The following is a 24,636-nucleotide window of genomic DNA, read 5'->3' on the forward strand; positions in this document are numbered from 1 at the left end:
TATGACGTGTAAAACACACACTACATATCTATTATAAAGCAGTTGTCACAGGGTGTTCGTTTCACTCATCTGTTCTTGATTCGATTACACATTCCTCTCAGTTGTCCCATAAATTTGAATGACAATATGTCATGAAATATGGAAGTCTTTAAAGCACAGAATGAAAATTACAATAATCTAAGTTTAATTTAACAGTCATACAAGTACATTGAAGTATTCATCCATGAGAAATACACCGAGTCAAATTTCTCACGATCAAAAAGTGTGTAAGTATATGTGTGTGTTGCTGTTGTTATTGTTGTTGGCGGTAGTGGTGATGGTGAATGGGGTAAGGTTGTTAATGATATATTTGATAACAACCTTAGAAGCGTTTAGGAGCCCATTTTGCAGACTTGTTCATTTCAGTTGTCAGACCACATCCTTTCAGCTCTCTATATAAAGCTGAGCATCACAGTTTCAGTGCATTCAACATCTATGAGAGACAAAAGGCAAAATGTTCTGCAAGAGTTATTTCAGTGTTTTTGTTTCATGCATGCTCCTCATGATCATCCAGCCAGGTGATTCATATTTTTCTATTATACTTTAATTAACTTGTAGACAATTTTCTCATTCATTTAAATAAGCAGAATGCATAGTCAGCATTATTGATATGTTTCAGCATTACAAAAGCAGTTGGTGAAGGGTGTTTGTTTCAATCATCTGTTTTTGACTGTATCATCTGCTGATTTTGTTATGTGACTGGATATTTTCTTTTTGCTTTAGGTCATGGTTCTGAGATTATTGGAGGGAAAGAAGTCAAGCCACACTCGTTGCCTTTCATGGCTCGTGTGACAAGTGATCAGTCTTCGTGTGGCGGGACATTAATCCATCCACAATGGGTCCTGACAGCCGCCCACTGCACTGAGTAGGAACGCTTACTTTTCTTAAACTTTCAAATCAAAATATTGCAATATTTATGTTTAACTGACTGTGTGAAAAATAATAAGTAAAGAGATCTAACAAGAGGTCACAAGGAAAAGGTCTGTAAGGCATGACTTGATCTGACAGCTTGGTAGATTAATGAAAACAGAATGTAAAGAGTAAATATTTGAACAAGACATTCTTCAGGCGAAATAAAGACACTCAAGACAGTTTAGATGGTAACAACGTGCGCACGCTGGGTGAGCGCTGCTGTCTCAGGCTCACAACCAGCGTATGCGGCAGTTCTTTATTTATAGCGTTTCAGAGTATGTGTGTGTGTGTGAAGTTTATGATCTCAGAGTGTGTGTGTGTGTGTGATTCTGAAGAATGGGCCCCTCTTTGTATTTGGGAGTGTAGATAAGAACATCCTGCTCTCCCCTTCCTGGGAGTGAAACGGCTCGTAGAGAGCCAGGTACAGAGGAGATGTACTGGGTGAATCATATCTGAGAACACTATGCCTTTGTCTTTACTTCAGCTTCACTTCTAGTGAAACAGTAAAATCATAAAATACAATTAAATGGAAAGAATAAATGGGTAAACAACTATTAACACTAAAATTAAAGATAAACTTTCAATAACATATGAATAGAAGTGGGAAATCTCTTAACATATCCCTCCTGTTGTTAATTTGTTTTACCCATTTTAACTTTTATCAGCATACAGTCTCTTGACAGTGCATTTTTAACTGTTGCTTCATTATTAACAGGAGTGTCTTTTTTCTTTTAGTTACAGGTTGTTTCTTCATCTTCGTCGTCGGTGTTTGAGTCAGTGTCGGCGTGCTCCAGCAGTGTCATAATTTCTTTTTGGCCGACAGGGTCCGGTGTAATAGCTGTGGCTATCAGTCTGTTGATCATGGATCTTATGCAGGGAATACAACAACAGCCACATAGGGTCAATATGGCTGCAAAAACAGCTATTGACACTAGGATTGATGACACTAGGCTGCGGTACTTTCCATATTTTCTGGCGCCGGCTAAGTCTGTACATCTTATACAGAAAGTGCTTCGCTTTCTTCTGGTGATTTCTGTCACTCTTGCTTCTGGCACTAGGGTGGCTTGTCCTGAGCATGTTATGTTTGGTTGTCGTCGGTAGATGCTGGGGCAGTGCGGGTCGCAGGGGTTGCCTGTGCAGATATTATTTATAATCACAAGGGTAATTGCCAGGAACACGGACCAAATGAACATGAAGCACAGGGTCATGACTGCTGTCAACTGGCATCCTCTTGTCCAGTATCGACGTCGTCTATGTGGTCTTTCATTTAACATTTCCATCTCCATCCGGTCTCCCTCTGTGAGCGTTTCTCCTCTTCTCGACCGTGGACACACCCTTGGCCTCCAATGAGTAGACACCCAGCAAGAGGAGCGAGTGTCTCAGTGTTGCCACTGATAGCCCTTCTCCCCACCGAGTGAACACCAGAGGTTAGAGCGGTCTGCAGTCTAGACTTTACTGCTCACTTTTCTATTCGGGAGATTGTGGTTCTCGGATTGGTTCATTAACATATGACATCTTATATAGGTATGCATGTGAACAAAGAATACCCTGAGTGTGTGTATCTATGTGTGTATGGGGTCAAGATGTAACCCCAGGAAGACTCCCCAAAGCTGGTGCCAGGAGTCTAGCGGTACATCTGAACAAAAGGCTCTTAGACTCAAACAGATATACGTGTGTTTGCTATACCATATATCAGCAGGAGAAGATACGACCTCTCCTAGGAGGTGTGTGATCTATGCCAGAACACTCTGAAGAGGAGTGAACGCACTCCCCTCTTCATGCTACACAGAGTTGTTACAGACCTCCTAGGATGAGACATTCTTTCAATCTACAAATGATTATATACTTCTAAGCATAAATGACAATCACAATACAAATCTAACATTTCCCCCCTTTTGGCAATTATGCTAGAAAAGTACCCAGTTATGATCCCGTCATGTCTGACAGTGTCAATGCAAACATTTTTATACTCAGCATATGTAAACGTACACAGTTTGACAAATATATTAGCAGTTATCCAAGTTCTCATTGATCTCATTCAATGGTAAACTGCATCCTACAAGCAAACAAATGAATTGTTAATGGTCATAAGAGAAATTAACATTTTCAAGATCACTCCAGCTTGGTTGTGCTCCTCTGCAAGACATGTAAATCACACGTCTCTCTGCAGAGTGGTTTAAGTTCTGCAGGGCGTCATAAATGTCTCTTCCAGTTGTTTCCATCACTGTTCATAGAACCAGAGTCCAAATGTATGTAGAATAGACATTCAGACATACCAGTTGAGTTTGCCGTTTGTCAACATGGGTCTCAGCTATTGTGAGAGCTGCAGACCTCTTCAGCACTCTAGTTTTATGGCCTCTGCCAACCCCCATCACCTCACTTCAGGCCCCTGTCCTGTGGGGGATATTTATGCCTCCTCCATTGTCCTCTGCAGGAGAACCCTCTGTGGAAAGGGTGCTAGATCCAGTTATCTTGCTGCTGTTATGATCCCAGCAGTCTTCAGTGTGCCATCGTGTGCAGTATATTGACACAGCATTAGGTGATGTTCATAGGAAACTGCTGTCATCACCACCATAGCTTCTGGTTCCTGTGCTTTTCACAGAATCATGATGCCATTCTTGGACTCCCCCTGCGCTGTCGATGGAGCTTGGCACGCTCCCCTCATCCTTCAGGTGCCCGTATGTCGTCCACAATCTCCTCTGTTGGCCTCTGGAAAGCCCCCTTGGCACAGCTCTCATTCCAATGCAGCTTCGTGGTCCTTGCTGTGGCTGTGGAATCTGATCTCCCAATGGGCCCCAAACAGCTCGACCTTTGACCTCAACCACTGCCTGGGCTGTCAGCTCTGCCTGGAATGAGTTCTCGCTTCTCACTGGGCCTCTGAAGATTTCTCAGGAGATTCCTTTCGGCAATACTTTAACTGCTGCACCTATATTTCCTTGCTAGGAGGAAAAACTTCTATTTGGAGAGCATGTCAATCATCATCAAACCACATTCTTTAGTTCAGTGAGCTTCATTTATGGACCATCAAAGCCTCATCTGAACACAGATGCACCACTTACATAGGTTTAATACCCGTAAATGAACTGTTAATCACACAAATCACACAAAAATCATAAAAAAAAAACATAGTTTAGAAAACATAGAAAACATAGTTTCATGTAATTCTGGACCCCTCACTCTTGACGCATGGACACTCCCATGAGTCAACTCATCAAACCTAGATTCCTGTCTGAAAGAAAAAGGTTAGCTAGATCATGTCCCAGGCACCCTCAGGGCTTCACCTCCTCTGGAGTAGCTCTGTAACCCTACAATAAAAGATGTTAGTGTGTCTTGTATATTAAGTTTGCTTAACATCTGGCTCCGCCTGGAGCCATCATACACACCATCATGGCCTGGAAAACAAGATCTGGAAGTAAAATCAAACTTCACACTTATAAACAATTGTATCATTAGAGTAATAAAGCATCAACAGGACAAGTATCATGTGCAGGTTTTCTCAAATCAGTAGACTACAATTATTGGCATAATTAAGCCCCAAACATGGATCATCCCATGTACTCAGTTAACAGTAATGTAATCGGTGACTTCCCTCAAGCAAAGTCACTCCATGTATTTAACACTAGGAGCTCAGTAGTGGCCAGCTAATGAGCCCCATATCAAACTATTTCACAAACACTGCATCTCTTATTTGCTTTCTCATGTTACTTGTCCGTCTCTGCTGAATCCTCTACATGCACTCTTAGACAAACAAACATCAGCAACACACATGGACAATCCTGGTGGTCAGGCACAAATTGACAGGGTCCAGAGGTGCTATAAAACGACCATAAAGACCATAGCTGTGGACAGAAGTGGCACTAGTTTCAACACAGGGAATGTTTTACATGTTATTCACATCGTCAAAGTAACCTTCACATTTCTCCAACAACACAGTGTAACAGCATCACCAACTCATAACCTGTAAACGCAGTTTTCTTCACACGTAAACCCAGAAATCCTGTAGTAGAAAACATCAACCAGCTATCCTGGTATAAATCACATGATCAAATCACATGAAGAACTGTAATGCTGTAGAAATGTTAGCGCTGCGCGCAGTGTATACACACTTTCTCACAGTTACCTCTGTGAACAACACAAGGTAGTGAATAACACCCTGGTAGATGCACAGACACAGAGAGTGGCATTTAAAAGGCTAAATCGTCACGCAACCTCGAATGTTGCTGTCATCTTTCTGCTCCAATAAAAGAAACACACATAGATTCATCTGCACCTTTGTCAGGTGGGGGTTAACTTCACACAGTGATGTCAGTCAGTCTGTCAGCTTCTGTCCGCTTTTACCAGTCAGTCAGTTTTATTTTCTCTCAGTCATTCATTCATGCATTCATTCATTCTTTCTTTGCTGACAGTGGAAATTATTGTCGCATTTTCATTTCCACTTCTCAGCAAAATGACGTCATTTCAAAAGAAAAGAAGAACTTTATATGGGATTATCTCGCTTAATCCTTTTTTGGGTAGGGACCTATTTTCTAATTGTCCCATATAAGTGGCTTTCCCCAGAGCCCATTGTAATCTTTTGGAGAAACTCACTTGCAACAATTTTCTCGACGACGCATCGTATAGCGCTTCCATTCTAATCGTGCAGATCTGCTCAAACAGAGATTATCAATAAAACTTTCAGTGCACTGTGAAAGTATCAAAATAAAAAGGCCTCGTTAAGTCATGACACAGGCTCCTCATCTCAGGAGGGTAAATCATACCATTAGCCACTATACTAATTGGCAGGCTCGACTTCACAACAAAAAAAATCATCAGCTAGATTAATTCAAAACCAACCATCAGCCGCACAACACACAACATAAGTCTCATGTCTCATTAGCTATGAATTTTAATCCCCAGGACTGTACTTTTTACTCATTTAGGCCACAGATTTTATTTAGTTTTTCCTTTTTCCCCGTCATCATAAAACATGTGACATGTTGTCATGCATTTCACAAAAGACGTTTGTTATGTATTCAGAGTTTGGTATCTGGGTGCAGGATTCACTCGCACATCACAACAGGAACCTCAGTGTTTTAGAGTCTCCATTCCAACACATCCCATTCACTCGTACTAGAATTCAGTCACCTTTCATTAATCTAAGAACCATCAACCAATTTGCATATCAGCTATTAACCCACTAAGCTGACAGGACAACAGAAATGCATGTTCAAAATATTATCACAAAAATAGAATTTCCCTCATACAGTAAATTACTTGTGCTGCATCAGTCAGGCAGAAAGCATCTCCCATTTTACTATATTAACAACTAAATTTATTGTCCGATCACTGGTTGGTCAAACCAGAATCTTTGTTTTTTTCTCACAAAAGTTAAACTGTTGTCCTGCAACATAGTTAGTTAACTGTCAGCATTGGATAAATTCAGCATTTGATAACAAGTGTCTGTTAAATTTACACTATTTTAACACTGATGAGAGATAACAAGCTGATTTTCATTGCATGTGTGTTTGTGTTATTAGGCAGGTTTAATCAATGTGTCTGGAGCTGCATCTCCAGCAGGGCATGTTCTTAAAGCTGCCTTTCCTACACACTTTTCTGCTATTATTTGATCATCATTTTCAACTAATGTGCTATGAGTCCACTGATCTTTGCATCACACTAAGACTTGGACAAAATGATAAACAGACTCACATGCTTAAGATCCTGTCTAATCTTCATGAGCTCTCTTTTGTTTGTGTTAGTAGGGTTAATGCATGTTCTGCTTGTGTGTGTGATTTTGTATATGTTTCTTTTTGCAGTGTTTCAGATTCCTTCACAATTTTCCACTTAAGCAGTCAGTTTTCCTTTCCCCAGGTTTGCTAACCCAAATTTTGATTTCCCACATTAAACAACAGCAATTCCTCTGTGTTCTCACCTACTGCTCTCACTCTGTTGTCCTCTCCCACTTCAACAGTCCAACAGCCGGCAGTTCTCCTTCAGCTTTGTCCTGTGTTCCACTGTCTCTTCTTGCCATCTTGCTCCGAAAGTGGCAAATATCAAACTCCAACAGTCTCCTCAGTTCTCCTCAAACGTTCTTTTCACAAGCACAGTGAATTTGCAGCTTGTTGGAAACACAGTGTCATTCATCCAATCAGTCAGGATGATGGGTTTGCTCTTCTTCTCCACTGCTGTTTGTCCACACTGCTGCTGCTTGCTGGGACTCTTTGCTCAGGACTTCGCTGCTGTCTCTTTATCTGCCATGTTATTGCTCTTTGGAACTGCATTCCTTGTCTTCAGGGAGGAGTGAGAGCTCACTTGTGAGGATGAGGGACACATGGAGCTGTAAATAAGTCAGCCAGAAATTGGCCTGAACATTTCCAATGGTGTTAAACTATAACTTTCTTCCGACTGCTGCATATGGGAAATTGATCCAGGTCTGCGTTTCATCTGAAAGTGACAAAACTAGGACATTTCCATTATTATTCTCATTACTTAACCGACACACAGAACTCTCTCTCTGTTTTTGTGCTCTCCTTTCTTGAAAGCAGAAAATGAGATTGTAGCTGTTCTTGGCTAATAAACACAAAACCTTTTTCCTATGATTTTCATCTACAATGTAGATTCTGTCTCTTTTTTACTCTTTTTTCCTTTACACTAGCTGGTGACCTGCAGAATCACCGCTCTCACAATTGGAGACAATTACGTTTACACAACGCACACACACACTGCGACGTCAGACACATTCACACTCACTTTTTTCATCTGCATAAATAAAACATATGGCTGATGATATGTGCCATGGTGATCCATAAGTATGATCACAAGTTTTATTTAATTATTTTCAACCCAACAAAACAAATAAACAACAACATGATGTTGATGCTATGAACACTCTACACACATGAATCAAGATCCAGGAAAACTGCTGCGCATCTGAAAGAAGAAGCTGAACTCACGGATACGCTACATACTCGAGTTATCATAGTTCTCTTCCCCTTTCTTTGATCAGTTCTCAGCCAGCTCCTGATCTGACAATGTGTAGCTTGCTCATCAGCTCAGAAGAGACAGCAACACAACCTCACACAGTGGTTGCGTGCTTTGCCCACAGTGGCAAAGACTTACACTTTCATATTCAATTCAGCTTCTCCATCATGTAGTTTTCAGCTGTTTCACACAGGGTTCAGCATAATAGTTGTTTTCATAGGCGTACTCTATATCTCAACAATGGCTCATAATAAGATGACAGTTTTCAAACAGGTCAAGTGCCTCTATGCACGCGTCATTAGTTAAAATATTTGCCTATTTTTTTTTTGGGCTTAGAGTTATCAATAATATTTTATTGTAAATTGCTTATAATTTTATTTTTCCTATATTTTATTTTGATTTATTGTATTTGGAAACACCTTGTTTTGCTTTTATTTATTAATACTGCCAACATACACTCTGTGTGACCTTCGCTGATATTAGAGTCGGGGGAGGTTATTAAGGCAGCCTTCTACCCTGGTCTAGACCCAGGGCGGCCTTAATTTTATGCGTTGATGCGCAACCTTGGACCCCTTCTCACCAGTACATCGGTCAACACAGGAAACAGTAAGAGTGGTGCAGAAACCTGTTGTTTCTATTCAAAAGGTCACTCACTCTTCAACAACACATAAACTTCACACGCGGTACTATAATCCTATTTTAATTGACACGTTCTTTATTTACCATTCACTCTTAGAGTGAGATCCCTGACTTCCAGCCTTTTAATTACGGAACGAGTCTCCCAGGGGACTGCCAGTTCCGTCTTACAGGCGAGTCTTAATACCCGACTTCCAGTCCTTAAAGGACGAGTCTTTACCCGACTTCCAGTCCTTAAAGGACGAGTCTTTTCCCGACTTCCAGTCCTTAAAGGACGAGTCTCTTCCCGACTTCCAGTCCTTAAAGGACGAGTCTTTTCCCGACTTCCAGTCCCTAAAGGACGAGTCTTTTAAGAACCGTGTCAACCTAAAAACCAATTGTAGCCGCAATGTGTTCTTGAGTGTTTATATTCACCTGGTTCGAATGAAAATGCCGGTCAGAGAGAATCCTCCTCGCTCCCTGGGATCGTGGACCTCTTGCTAAAAACGCTGGCCAACGGCGAATTCACGTAGTTGGTCTTTACTGTTTCACTAGAAACAGGCTGACAGACTTTGCAGCGTGGGTTCACGAATCCAGGAAACGACGAGGTCACTCTGTTGGAGCACAAAATTAGTTAAAATTCAATGTCCAGAATCCGGCTCGGAGGACCAAATAAATTTAAAGAGTAAATATTTGAACAAGACATTCTTCAGGCGAAATAAAGACACTCAAGACAGTTTAGATGGTAATAACGTGCGCACGCTGGGTTAGCGCTGCTGCCTCAGGCTCACAACCAGCGTATGCGGCAGTTCTTTATTTATAGCGTTTCAGAGTATGTGTGTGTGTGTGAAGTTTATGATCTCAGAGTGTGTGTGTGTGATTCTGAAGAATGGGCCCCTCTTTGTATTTGGGAGTGTAGATAAGAACATCCTGCTCTCCCCTTCCTGGGAGTGAAACGGCTCGTAGAGAGCCAGGTACAGAGGAGATGTACTGGGTGAATCATATCTGAGAACACTATGCCTTTGTCTTTACTTCAGCTTCACTTCTAGTGAAACAGTAAAATCATAAAATACAATTAAATGGAAAGAATAAATGGGTAAACAACTATTAACACTAAAATTAAAGATAAATTTTCAATAACATATGAATAGAAGTGGGAAATCTCTTAACATAGAAGTTGATTACACTCCAAGAAATGACAAAAAGCATTTCTAATCCAGCCTTTAAAATATTCATAAACATGTATAAAAGGTGCCTTTAAAATAACAAATATACAAATAATCCTCTTTAAAGGTATTTTATGTTACCCTTGCTTCAGAACTGGAACAAGAAAGTAGACACTAAAATGTGTCAGTTTATTTTGTCCAGAATGTTTTCAAGCATCATATAAAACACTTTATTATAATTATTAATGTAAAACTGCTTAATGATTGGAGAGGATGAATATACAATATTTGCAGCACTGGGAAATAAGTTATTGTTCATTTTTTATTTATAGTTTATCCATTTTATTGTATGTTGTATCTTCACAGAGTATTTTGTTTGCACTAGTCATTGTCCGAGAGACAAAATTGCACTCAGTTAAAGAATAACAGACAGCACAGCTACATACACATGAAATATGAGATAGATTTCATAATCTAAAACATTTTTATAATGTTGAAATTTTCATTCAGCTGTGGGAAAATATCATGAAATTCATTTAAGGCTCAGTAACAGAGCGGGTGAAATTTTCCAAATATAATGAGGCAACTATGATTATTTTATGATTGTTTTACAAACTCCTGACCTGTTACCATTTTATATACGTGAACTGTTTTTGTTTACAGTATGACTCTAGTGATACTGGGAGCACACTCCCTCAGGAAAGTGGAAGTTGATTCTTGGCAGGTCAGAGTGGTTGAGAAACGATTTCCTCATCCTGGCTATGACAGCGTAACCGAGGTCAATGACCTCATGTTGCTCAAGGTAAGTTGATAATTCACTGTTCAATACCAAGTGAAGCAAAAGATACCCTCCTGAAACCCAGAAGAAAAATAGTTTGATAATTTGATTTTATGTTTAGATGATTTAAATATTTTGTTTCAAAGTAACATGTTGTATCTTATTTATTGTTATTAATTTATCTCCTGTCTCTTGAAGTGGACATAAAGTCTTGTTAGATCACAAAATGATATGATGAAGCAGAGTCATATTAAGAGCTGTCAGGGCCTGACATTAGAGCAGGGCTGTCCAAGTCCAGTCCTCCAGAGCTACTGTCCTGCAGCTTTTAGATGCATCCTTGTTCCGACACACCTGAATCAAATGAATGGCTTGTGTTCAGGCCTTTGCCAAACTTGATGGCATGCTGAAGAGGTAATCGAATCATTTGATTCAGCTGTGTTGAGGTAGAGATGCATCTAAAAGCTGCAGGACTGGAGTTGGACACCCCTGCATTAGAGCAACAAGGTGAAAGTTCAGAAGGAGGACATACCAGCTTTTGAGGACCCTGAGAAGGGGCAAAATGAGGACAGACAGTGTCCATTGTGGATAAGAAGTATTGTATGAGCTGGGGCTTTGAGGTTCTGGAATTTGGTTTATCAACCACAATACAGAAGACAAGCCTGTGAAGAGAAACGTCTTTTCAGGCTACTCAAAAGTTGATATTGTCACGGTCTGGCTGGCAGACCGTGGGGAGGTGGGGAAACAGGACCCAAACGCCGGACTCTTCAGTGCAACAGTGTTTATTTACAGAGGTGGTGAAGTAAACAACAATAAATTCCCCAGTTTCCCAGACTCCCGTGTTGTGTCTTCTTCCCCGAAAAGTCCCAGTGTAGTGCTCTCTGCTCTAGTGTCCCTGCGCTCCCCGTGCTCACTGCTCCTTCTCGTCCCACATTCCTCCTGGGGGAAAACAATAGAGGCAGTCGTTACACACTTTATCCCAGCAGGCATACACTCACACTCTCTATGTTTGAAGACTGACGTGAAGTCAAACGCAATAATCCAGCGTCGGTGGAAGCTCCATCGCTCCTCTAAATAGCTCCCCTGACGAGCCCAGATGAGGAGCAGGTGTGTGGCAGGGGCTTTGGGTGTGGCCATCCTCAGGCCAGGCCACGCCCCTCAGGCCTGAAGATGCCTGTAACTTGGCCACAGAAAACAGCAACACACATACACACACCAACCTGCCTACATACAGATGAGGACAGAGATCAGAGGCAGTGCAGACGACACACCAAATGATGATAATAATAATAATAATAATGATAACTGTCCCCAGTGCTCACAGACCCCGAGTCCCCAGAGCCGGGTCCGTGACAGTTATGTCCTCTGAGTTTTCACCTTCCTGCTCTGATGTCTGGTCTCCCTTCACCTCAACCCCTAACAGTAGGAAGACAGACTCCCCTATTGTATGTTTCTCCTTTTCTCCCTAATCTCCGATTTCCTGAAGTATGGACATTGGTTGGAAATGTGAGGTAAATCCTGCTGTCCACTACAAAGGACAATGAATAAGTTTTGTTTTGGAAGGGGTAAAATTACTGTGCATTTCTGAAATCGTACTAAATCAAAGGTGAGGCTCTGAAATTGAAGAAAAAAAAATTAAGTTTAACTAGCAGAATTATAATATCTGTTTAAAAAAAAAGTATCACTTAACTCCCCCCTTTGGCATAAAATATAGATTGCATAAACAGTGGTTGACAGTGCAGTCTCAGACTCATGTCCCTTACAGAGGACAAAAATTAATTGCTGGGTATTACAAGGAGGATAAAAAGTAAAAGCAGACTTATTCTCTTTAATGTATTTTTGTGTGTGTATAATTAGACTTTTCAGTAAGTTACAACACCTATTTTCCATTTACAAAACAAAATGTATAAATAGATGAGTGGGGGTTCAAGACTTTAGCACAGTGCTGCATGAATATTTACGTTATGTCCTGCTCTGTAAAGGTCAAAATAGACAGTCATTATCAGTATGTAACATGTCCATTTAATTATTGTTCAGCTTAAAAAACCAGTGATGCTAACCAAGACAGTGAAATGTCTCCCGTTGGGCAACACCGTCAAGGAGCCTCCAGCTGGCAGCAAATGTATGGTGGCTGGATGGGGACTAACTGAAAGCGACCAACCATCTGATGTCCTCATGTCTGCCAATGTGACTGTGATCGACAGACAGAAATGCAACTCTTATTATGATGCTGCTATCACCAGTGACATGATATGTGCTGGTTCAACTGGTAAAAAAAAGGTTGATGCCTGTAGTGTAAGTATATAGAGTGTGTGTGTATTTTTATTAGTTTTCTGAATTAAACAGGCATTCAGCTCAACACCCTTTTGATTTTTTCACATCCACAAGTAGTCAAAGAATGACTACCATGTATTTGTTCTTGCTGCAGGGGGATTCAGGAGGGCCACTGTTGTGCAATGGGGTGCTGGTTGGAGCTACTTCTTTTGGAAGCGACTGTCAGAGTAAAGAGAACGTACCGGGAGTCTACGCATTCGTCTCAAACAAACAACTCAAGTGGATCAAAGAAACAATGAAGTCATATGAAATGCCATGAATCCACAGGCATCAATACATATGAGCTAAGCAAGACAAAAATCTTTGATGCTTTTACGCTTAAATCTGTCACTGCTTTCACCATAGAGACTACACATATATGATATCAGCCATCTCATGGTTAGTGCTATCCACTGCAGAAACATAAAGCCAGATCCTCTTTGTAGCCTTTCTCTTGGACAATCATTGTAAAGGTTTGTGGATTATTTAATTTTCCAGAATTGCGTTTTGGCCGCTGTAACTGTAGAGTCTACATAAATGTGGTTATTTCTGAAAGAATTTCGACAAGAACAGTTCCTAAAATAACTTTTTCTTGCAGTGAAAAATGAACTTTACCCTCTTTTTATTGTCTACTTGTGAAAAGATAATACTTACTACTGTTAACTAGAAAATTGACATAAAAATCTTGTTTATGAAAACCCCCAAGCAACATTTTTATATACCTTTTACATTTTCTACTTTCTAATAAAGCTAACAGCATGAATAAAAAAGATTTCTTTCTTTCTTTCTCTCTTTCATTGTTTGTACTGCAATTCTTTCAAAATTTTGTCTTTTTACTCTAACTCTTAAACCTTTAAAAATGTTTGTGATCCAGAACTGATAGTTTAGTCTTTTATTTTTAGTATTCAAATTTAGTAACTTTTAATGGCTAAGAAACATTTTGGTAATTGTATTTTCAGGAAACAAACCAGCAGATGCAAAGTAATCTTCTGCGTATCTATGTCTGTTTTAGGCTAAGTGCCTTTTGTTTAGATGAACTGTTGGACTTCCAGACCAGCAGGTTTAGGGAAGTCTTTACACACACACACACACACACATGCATCCACATTCCAATGTAATGAACAAACACGCCCACCGATGTATATAATAAAGACCAGGGCAATGGGAGAGCAGTCACTGACTGGAAGGGGAAAGCCTTCAACATGTGCAACTAAATGTTTTAAGATTTGTATCAATTAGTTAGTTTAAAGTTGATACAAAGAGCAAGAAGAAAATAAGTGAAAAGAAGTGAAAAAGTATCATTTTTCTTAGGCCTTCTCAGGAGATGTATTCTAAGACACTTCTTCAGCTGCGAATCAGAGAGGAGAAACACACAGTTTTTTACTTGCAGGGGAGCTCTCAGAGCACTCGCACGGAAGTGAAGGCTCCAAGAGTCCGCAATATACAGATGACTATCTGAAGTAATACAGATAATAAAAAACAAGGTAAAAACTAGAGATGGCACGATACCACTTTTTTATGTACGATACCGATATCATAAATTTGGATATCTGCCGATACCGATATGAATCCGATATAGTGTATTTTTTAATCAATAAAACTGTTTTTTGTTTTTTTTTTATATCTTACTGCATTTTGTACAAGTTCATACTCAAGTTTAAAAAAAAAACACTAAAGCTATTCTGTTAAACCTGTATGCAAAAAATACACTGCACCCAAAATATTTCATAGCTCAGCAATACTGATCAATCTAATAAACTTAAACCTACTCCATCCTCCCTATTCTGGTATTTTAAAGAGTGCTTAGTGGAAATATTAAGCAACCTAACTAATAGGGTGGTCAACTCCCAGCAAAAAAAATATAGGGAACCACCCCCCACCCCCCGCCTCGTGATGCTTAATCAACATAATCAACTTTAATTTGATGCAGTGTGAAAAAAAAATGCACAGAAATCAATTATTTTTCAAGAATAATTAAATAGATTCAACATCTTTCTTCAACAGAATTGCTGACTGCACAGATGGTACCTTCCCAAAGGAAAAAGTACTATAGCTTACTAGGGTATAATAGACTTAACAGTTACTATATACAGTAATGAACTTCTATACATTTTACATCAGATTAAAACTTTGGGTGTAAGATTCAGATAATTATTTATTAAAAGCTAGACATTTTAAATGAGAATAAGAAAGAACAGTATGTCTTTGTGCCCCCTTTTCCCTGTTAATGCCCTATCGGCCCCCCTGGCTAAACTTTGCTAGACCCGCCCCTGCACAGTTACCAGCTAGAAAAGGATCCTGGTGTAGAAAGTAATATTAAATAAATTCTAACAACAGCTTATCAAGCTTAAGCGTGCTGCTGTTGTTCAGCCACTGGTTTCCTCTTTCTGGTGCAAAGCGGGCCAAAAACAAACAAGAGAGATGGGAGTCGACAGAAAAGCTGATCAGCTGATCATTGATCAGTTTCATGATTGAAGTAGCAGCAGGAGAGGGAGAGGGAAGAGGCAGTCGCTCCATAAATCGGTTGTTAAGCTTAACGTGGGAATGCGTTACAAACATTCAGAGGTGAACTTACACCCTTGCTTTACTTCTTTCTGGGACAGTTTTCTCTGAGATGAAATGCCGGTTTGGAAGCACTTAGTGAGGCTCCAAATGCTCAACCATACCGCCGACAGGTCTCACACGCCACAGCCGCTCTATCACGTGACGCATACTGCTCCGACGTGCTAAGGTTATGAGCTGAGTTACGCCATGTCGCAAGTTTTGTGAGGTGCTTTCGTGATATTTAATGGATTACATTTTTTATTTCTCTCAGATATCCGATCCAGTAATTTAGGTCAGTATCAGACCAATACCGATACGTAATATCGGATCGGTCCATCTCTAGTAAAAACACAGTTCATAGTACGGTAATATGCATATTTTATTTCTCTCCTTTCTAAAACATCTAACACTGCTATTCTGAAAAAGTAATTTACACCAGTTGCAAATCATGTTATTATGCACATGTTCTCTTGTGAATATGAGTGTGAGTGGTTGTCTGACTCTCTATGGTAGCTCTGTGATTAATCCCAGCTGTGTTTCCCTCCTGGTCCGAATTCCAGTTACCGCTCTGTGTATTTAGTCCCCTGTTTTCCTCTGTCTGTTGTCAGTTCGTCTGCTTCTCTTTCCCCGTTTCCAGTTTTCGTGTTTCATAAAGTGTTTTGTATTTAGCTTTCCAAGTTTAGGTTTTGTTAGTTTGCTTCCTGCCTTTGGTTTGTAATGTTTTGTGCAGCCCTAAATAAAGTCTCACTTTTTGTTAGAATCCTCACTCTGTCTCCATCGTCTACACTTAGGTCCACACTCTCTCCTCTCCACGTGGTCATGACAAACACTACTGACCCGTTTACCTCCACAAATTCTTATCTATTTTTACAATTTTTTGTTACAAGTGTAGCTAAAAGTGTCAGTTATATACATACATGTTTGCATCCACTGTGCTATAAATGGTTATTATTTAAGATAAATTGCAACATTTGACCACAGGCTTTGAAATAATGAAGCATCATTTTCCATTTTTCTCTTTAGCTTGCACATTAATTTTCATGGTTAAACTGCATTCTTTAAAATAAAATAAAAAAGCATTGCTTGTGCATTATGGTGGTTTTCAGTGCACTCAGGGGCCCACTGCTGTGATAAAAGAGAGATGTGAAGAAATATTCTTCTTGAAAAAGCAGAACATTTCTGCACACACAGACAAGTAACACTGTGGACCAGTAAAAAAGCAATACTCCTCACAGATAAAGGATCACTATGGGTTTTCACTTGGGCAGCAGTCGTCCTTCTCTCCTGGATTGCCTGGAGATTTCTTAAGGTGCCTTCCCGGCTTTGACAAATGTCCAGTTGGGATAACCACATTTACTCAGGGCCTTCTTGATATGATGTTCTTCTGCTTCCCTGGCCGCTGTGTCTGTGGGGATGGTGTTTGCTCTGTGTTGTAGTATCCTGATGAAACCCAGTTTGTGCTCCAGTGGATGATGAGACTCAAACCTTAAATACTGGTCCATATGCGTAGGTTTAGGTTTAGGGTACATCAACTTTTATACAGGGAGTGCAGAATTATTAGGCAAGTTGTATTTTTGAGGAATAATTTTATTATTGAACAACAACCATGTTCTCAATGAACCCAAAAAGCTCATTAATATCAAAGCTGAATGTTTTTGGAAGTAGTTTTTAGTTTGTTTTTAGTTTTAGCTATTTTAGGGGGATATCTGTGTGTGCAGGTGACTATTACTGTGCATAATTATTAGGCAACTTAACAAAAAACAAATATATACCCATTTCAATTATTTAGTTTTACCAGTGAAACCAATATAACATCTCCACATTCACAAATATACATTTCTGACATTCCAAAACAAAACAAAAACAAATCAGCGACCAATATAGCCACCTTTCTTTGCAAGGACACTCAAAAGCCTGCCATCCATGGATTCTGTCAGTGTTTTGATCTGTTCACCATCAACATTGCGTGCAGCAGCAACCACAGCCTCCCAGACACTGTTCAGAGAGGTGTACTGTTTTCCCTCCTTGTAAATCTCACATGTGATGATGGACCACAGGTTCTCAATGGGGTTCAGATCAGGTGAACAAGGAGGCCATGTCATTAGTTTTTCTTCTTTTATACCCTTTCTTGCCAGCCACGCTGTGGAGTACTTGGATGCGTGTGATGGAGCATTGTCCTGCATGAAAATCATGCAGACTTCTTCCTGTACCACTGCTTGAAGAAGGTGTCTTCCAGAAACTGGCAGTAGGACTGGGAGTTGAGCTTGACTCCATCCTCAACCCGAAAAGGCCCCACAAGCTCATCTTTGATGATACCAGCCCAAACCAGTACTCCACCTCCACCTTGCTGGCGTCTGAGTCGGACTGGAGCTCTCTGCCCTTTACCAATCCAGCCACGGGCCCATCCATCTGGCCCATCAAGACTCACTCTCATTTCATCAGTCCATAAAACCTTAGAAAAATCAGTCTTGAGATATTTCTTGGCCCAGTCTTGACGTTTCAGCTTGTGTGTCTTGTTCAGTGGTGGTCGTCTTTCAGCCTTTCTTACCTTGGCCATGTCTCTGAGTATTGCACACCTTGTGCTTTTGGGCACTCCAGTGATGTTGCAGCTCTGAAATATGGCCAAACTGGTGGCAAGTGGCATCTTGGCAGCTGCACGCTTGACTTTTCTCAGTTCATGGGCAGTTATTTTGCGCCTTGGTTTTTCCACACGCTTTCTTGCGACCCTGTTGACTATTTTGAATGAAACGCTTGATTGTTCGATGATCACGCTTCAGAAGCTTTGCAATTTTAAGACTGCTGCATCCCTCTGCAAGATATCTCACTATTTTTGACTTTTCTGAGCCTGTCAAGTCCTTCTTTTGACCCATTTTGCCAAAGGAAAGGAAGTTGCCTAATAATTATGCACACCTGATATAGGGTGTTGATGTCATTAGACCACACCCTTCTCATTACAGAGATGCACATCACCTAATATGCTTAATTGGTAGTAGGCTTTCGAGCCTATACAGCTTGGAGTAAGACAACATGCATGAAGAGGATGATGTGGACAAAATACTCATTTGCCTAATAATTCTGCACTCCCTGTACGGTGACCTTGAGTGTTTTGAAAGGCGCTTTCAAATAAAATGTATTATTGTTATTATTATTATTATTATAAAAAGTTACACATGATGTAGTAGATTTTTTTAAAGAAAAAAAGATAATTTAAAAAAGTATCTTGGCAAAATTCGCTTTTACGTATCATCTGTTTCATAATGTCTACAAAGCTTCATACAGTTAAGCACAATCTCTACATGACAGAAACACAAAAATACATTTTAAAAGTAACCTTCCCAAAACTCTGTGTGTGTGTGTTTATACTTGACCACATATTATTAACCATTTGTGTGCATATGTTAATTTTGCTGATTCATTAATTCTGTGGTCATACCATATCCTTGTAGTTCAACATATAAAGCGGAGCATCACAGTCAGTTTCAACATTCAACATCTGATCAAACAATTTCGAAGAAATGTCCTGCCTGAGGAATTTCAGTGTTTTCTTCTCATGCATGTTTCTCTTCATCATCCAGTCAGGTAAGTAATGTCTTCTATTTTACTTTACTTTTAATTTTAATTTTAAAATAAAACATTTTGTCCAACTTGGAATCGATTAAAATGTAATACATCAATAATGTGTGATACATATATTGCTGTATTACATATCATACACCATATGACATGTAAAACACACTACATATGTATTATAAAGCAGTTCGTTTCACTCAGATGTTGATTACACATTCCTCTCAATTGTCCCATGAATTTGAATGACAATATTTCATGAAATACAGAAGTCTTTAAAGCACAGAATGAAAATTACAATAATCTAAGTTTAGTTTAGCAGTCATACAAGTACAATGAAGTATTCATCCATGAGAAATACACCGAGTCAAATTTCTCATGATCAAAAAGTGTGTAAGTATATGTGTGTGTTGCTGTTGTTATTGTTGTTGGTGGTGGTGGTGATGGTAAATGGTGTAAGGTTGTTAATATTTGATAACAACCTTAGAAGCGTTTAGGAGCCCATTTTGCAGACTTGTTCATTTCAGTTGTCAGACCACATCCTTTCAGCTCTCTATATAAAGCTGAGCGTCACAGTTTCAGTGCATTCAACATCTATGAGAGACAAAAGGCAAAATGTTCTGCAAGAGTTATTTCAGTGTTTTCGTTTCATGCGTGCTCCTCATGATCATCCAGCCAGGTGATTCATATTTTTCTATTATACTTTAATTTACTTGTAGACAATTTTCTCATTCATTTAAATAAGCAGAATGCATAGTCAGCATTATTGATATGTTTCAGCATTACAAAAGCAGTTGGTGAAGGGTGTTTGTTTCAGTCATCTGTTTTTGACTGTATCATCTGCTGATTTTGTTATGTGACTGGATATTTTCTTTTTGCTTTAGGTCATGGTTCTGAGATTATTGGAGGGAAAGAAGTCAAGCCACACTCGTTGCCTTTCATGGCTCGTGTGACAAGTGATCAGTCTTCGTGTGGCGGGACATTAATCCATCCACAATGGGTCCTGACAGCCGCCCACTGCACTGAGTAGGAACGCTTACTTTTCTTAAATTTTCAAATCAAAATATTGCAATATTTATGTTTAACTGACTGTGTGAAAAATAATAAGTAAAGAGATCTAACAAGAGGTCACAAGGAAAAGGTCTGTAAGGCATGACTTAATCTGACAGCTTGGTAGATTAATGAAAACAGAAGTTGATTACACTCCAAGAAATGACAAAAAGCATTTCTAATCCAGCCTTTAAAATATTCATAAACATGTATAAAAGGTGCCTTTAAAATAACAAATATACAAATAATCCTCTTTAAAGGTATTTTATGTTACCCTTGCTTCAGAACTGGAACAACAAAGTAGACACTAAAATGTGTCAGTTTATTTTGTTCAGAATCTTTTCAACCATCATATAAAACGCTTTATTATAATTATTAATCTAAAACTGCCTAATAAATGGAGAGGATGAATATACAAAATTTAAAACACTGGGAAATAAGTTATTGTTCATTTTTTATTTATACTTTGTCCATTTTAGAATAGAATAGAATAGAATAGAATTCAACTTTATTGTCATTGCACATGCACAGGTACAGGGCAACGAAATGCAGTTTGCATCCATCCAGAAGTGCTTTAGTGATATAGATATATTACAATATATGTTAGCAATAATATAGATATGCAAGTATATTACAGAAATGGGTCTATTGTGGTATGTTATAATGTACACGGTATGAAGTATGTTGTGAATATTCTATAACTATAGGTATGTACAGGCTGTAGTGAGTACAAGCTATTTACAGGATATGAACAGGATATAAATATGAAAAACTATACAGAGTATGAAATAAATAACTTTACAGAAATATGAGATATACAGTTATACAGAAATGGGAACTATGCAAGTTGTAAACAGTTGTAAGGTTAAAAATTATTGTATGTACAGAATGATTATTTACACAGAGCTATACAGTAGTGCAGTTAAGATAAGTGAGGGTGTGGATAATTTCTACAGAGGCTGTCAGATGTCAGGAGGCAGAGTTCAGGAGTCTGACAGCTGTGGGGAAGAAGCTGTTCCGGTACCTGGTGGTCTTAGTCCGGAGGCTCCTGTAGCGCCTCCCAGAGGGCAGGAGGGTGAAGAGTCTATGTGATGGGTGACTGGGGTCTCTGATGATTTTCCCAGCCCTTTTCAGACACCGCTTCCTGTAGATGTCCTTTATGGCAGGAAGTGGTGCTCCGGCGATGCGCTGGGCAGTTTTCACCACCCTCTGCAACGCCTTCCGGTCCGAGGCAGAGCAGTTCCCGTACCAGACTGTTATACAGTCTGGTATATACTGTTATTGTATGTTGTATCTTCACAGAGTATTTTGTTTGCACTAGTCATTGTCCGAGAGACAAAATTGCACTCAGTTACAGAATAACAGACATCACAGCTACATACACATGAAATATGAGACAGATTTTATCATCTAAAACATTTTTATAATGTTGAAATTTTCATTCAGCTGTGGGAAAATATCTTGAAATTCATTTAAGGCTCAGTAACAGCACAGGTGAAATTTTCCAAATATACTGAGGCAACTATGATTATTTTATGATTGTTTTACAAACTCCTGACCTATTACCATTTTATATACATGAACTGTTTTTGTTTACAGTATGATTCTAGTGATACTGGGAGCACACTCCCTCAGGAAAGTGGAAGTTGATTCTTGGCAGGTCAGAGTGGTTGAGAAACAATTTCCTCATCCTGGCTATGACAGAGTAACCAAGGTCAATGACCTCATGTTGCTCAAGGTAAGTTGATAATTCACTGATCAATACCAAGTGAAGCAAAAGTTACCCTCCTGAAACCCAGAATAAAAATACTTTATTAAATTTTATTTTCAGATAATTTAAATATTTGGTTTCAAAAAAACATGTTGTATCTTTTTTATTGTTATTTATTTATCTTTTGTCCCTTGAAGTGGACATAAAGTCTTGTTAGATCACAAAATGATATGATGAAGCAGAGTGATATTAAGAGCTGTCAGGGCCTGACATTAGAGCAGGGGTGTCCAAGTCCAGTCCTCCAGAGCTACTGTCCTGCAGCTTTAGATGCAGCCTTGCTCCGACACACCTGAATCAAATGGACACCCCTGCATTAGAGCAGCAAGGTGAAAGTTCAGAAGGAGGACATACCAGCTTTTGAGGACCCTGAGAAGGGGCAAAATGATGACAGATAGTGTCCATTGTGGATAAGAAGTATTGTATAAGCTGGGGCTTTGAGGTTCTGGAATTTGGTTTATCAACCACCATATAGGAGACAAGCCTGTGAAGAAAAACGTCTTTTCAGGCTCCTCAAAAGCTGATATGTCCTCTGAGCTTTCACCTTCCTGCTCTGATGTCTGGTCTCCCTTCACCTCAACCCCTGACAGTAGGAAGACAGACTCCCCTTCCGTAGTTTCTTTCTGCTTTTCTCCCTAATCTCTGATTTCCTGAAGTATGGACATTGGTTGGAAATGTGAGGTAAATCCTGCTGTCCACTACAAAGGACAATGAATAAGTTTTGTTTTGGAAGGGGTAAAATTACTGTGCAATTCTGAAATCCTACTAAATCAAAGTTGAGGCTCCCAAATTGAAGAAAAAAAAAAAAATTTAACTAGCAGAATTATAATATTTGTTAAAAAAAAAGTATCACTTAACCCCCCTCCCCCCCACTCTCAGACTCATGTCCTTGACAGAGGACAAAAATTAATTGCTGGGTATTACTACGAGGATAAAAGGTAAAAGCAGACTTATTCGCTTTAATGTATTTTTGTGTATGTATAATTAGATTTTTCAGTAAGTTACAACACCTATTTTCCATTTACAAAACAAAATGTATAAATACATGAGTGGGGGTTCAAGACTTTAGCACAGTGCTGCATGAATACTTACATCATGACCTGCTCTGTAAAGGTCAAATATAAACAGTCATTATGAGTATGTAAAATGTCCATTTGATTATTGTTCAGCTTAAAAAAAAAGTGATGCTAACCACGACAGTGAAGCGTCTCCGGTTGGGCAACACCGTCAAGGAGCCTCCAGCTGGCAGCAAATGTATGGTGGCTGGATGGGGACTAACCAAAAACAACCAACCATCTGATGTCCTCATGTCTGCCAATGTGACTGTGATCGACAGAGAGAAATGCAACTCTTATTATCGTACTGTTATCACCAGCGACATGATATGTGCTGGTTCAACTGGTAAAAAAAAGGTTGATGTCTGTAGTGTAAGTATATAGAGTGTGTGTGTATTTTTATTAGTTTTCTGAATTAAACAGGCATTCAGCTCAACACTCTTTTGGCTTTTTCACATTGTCATGTATTTAATATATATACTTAGTGCTTATTTGCTTATTATATTGCTTTATGTGTAGGCCTTTATAAACCAGAAGAACGAGGTCAAAGGGTGATAGGTTGCCTTGGCAACAGACCTCAGAAAGGGGAAGTTATTGTAAGCTGCACAAGACGTTTTAGTGCACAGGCATATTAATAAATCAGACACAGAAAAGAGGAACTTGTTCCATATAAGGGTTTGTTTGTATCGAAACTATGGGTGACGTGTTGCAAAATATATATAGCGAGACAGGCTCCTGATGCCCCAGAAGTGAGCTGGCGTTTGTGTGTGTGCTCAGTCTCCATTTTCCGGAAAATGTAAAATTAAAGATCATTTTTGAGTTAGACCATTTTGAGCCGTGTCTTTCTTTGCCTTAAAGAATACAAAGAACTGGGATTTAATAACATCCACGAGTAGTCAAAGAATGACTACCATGTATTTGTTCTTGCTGCAGGGGGATTCAGGAGGGCCACTGTTGTGCAATGGGGAGCTGGTTGGAGCTACTTCTTTTGGAAGGAAGTGTGAGAGTAAAGAGAACGTACCGGGAGTCTACGCATTCATCTCAAACAAACAACTCAACTGGATCAAAGAAACAATGAAGTCATATGAAATGCCATGAATCCACAGGCATCAATACATATGAGCTAAGCAAGACAAAAATCTTTGATGCTTTTATGCTTAATCTGTCACTGCTTTCACCATAGAGACTACACATATATGATATCAACCCTCTCATGGTTAGTACTATCCACTGCAGAAACATAAAACCAGATCCTATTTGTAGCCTTTCTCTTGGACAATCATTGTGATGGTTTGTGGATTATTTCATTTTCCAGAATTGCGTTTTGGCTGCTGTTGCTGTAGAGTCTACATAAATGTGGCTATTTCTGAAAGAATTTCTACAAGAACAGTTCCTAAAATAATTTTTTCTTGCAGTGGAAAATGACCTTTACCCATCTTTTATTGTCTTACTTGTGAAAAGATAATACTTACTACTGTTAACTAGAAAATTGACATAAAAAATTTGTTTATGAAAACCCCCAGCAACATTTTTATATACCTTTTACATTTTCTACTTTCTAATAAAACTAACAGCATGAATAAAAAAGATCTCTTTCTTTCTCTCTTTCGTTGTTTGTACTGCAATTCTTTCAAAATTGTCTTTTTACACTAACTCCTAAATCTTTAAAAATGTTTGTGCCCCAAAACTAATAGTTTAGTCTTTTATTTTTAGTATTCAAATTTAATAACTTTTAATAACTTTTAACTTTTAATTTCTTTTAAAGAAACATTTTTGTAATTGTATCTTCAGAAGGCAAACAAGCAGATGCATGATGTGATTATTCTCTGATCTTATTGTCAGAGTTATATTATTGGATTGTCATTTATGCTT

At 39.1% G+C, this 24,636-nt stretch overlaps 2 protein-coding genes across 2 annotated transcripts; both read left to right on the forward strand.

Annotated features, from left to right (window-relative positions):
* The first annotated feature begins 488 nt into the window (after positions 1-488).
* Positions 489-13,544, forward strand: LOC116329740 (granzyme A-like). Its single transcript, XM_039620684.1, has 5 exons — positions 489-557; positions 763-904; positions 10,356-10,494; positions 12,505-12,762; positions 12,896-13,544. Exons 1-5 carry the CDS (start codon positions 494-496, stop codon positions 13,058-13,060), a joined length of 768 nt encoding a protein of 255 aa, XP_039476618.1. The 5' UTR covers positions 489-493; the 3' UTR covers positions 13,061-13,544.
* Positions 13,545-19,501: 5,957 nt separating this feature from the next.
* On the forward strand, positions 19,502-24,286 carry LOC120443045 (granzyme A-like). The gene is made up of 5 exons (XM_039620683.1): positions 19,502-19,570; positions 19,776-19,917; positions 21,541-21,679; positions 22,879-23,136; positions 23,698-24,286. The coding sequence occupies exons 1-5, from the start codon at positions 19,507-19,509 to the stop codon at positions 23,860-23,862; spliced, it is 768 nt and encodes a 255-aa protein (XP_039476617.1). The 5' UTR covers positions 19,502-19,506; the 3' UTR covers positions 23,863-24,286.
* Positions 24,287-24,636: the final 350 nt, after the last annotated feature.

Source organism: Oreochromis aureus, linkage group 12, assembly GCF_013358895.1.
Source record: "Oreochromis aureus strain Israel breed Guangdong linkage group 12, ZZ_aureus, whole genome shotgun sequence".
Taxonomy (NCBI): Eukaryota; Metazoa; Chordata; class Actinopteri; order Cichliformes; family Cichlidae; genus Oreochromis; species Oreochromis aureus.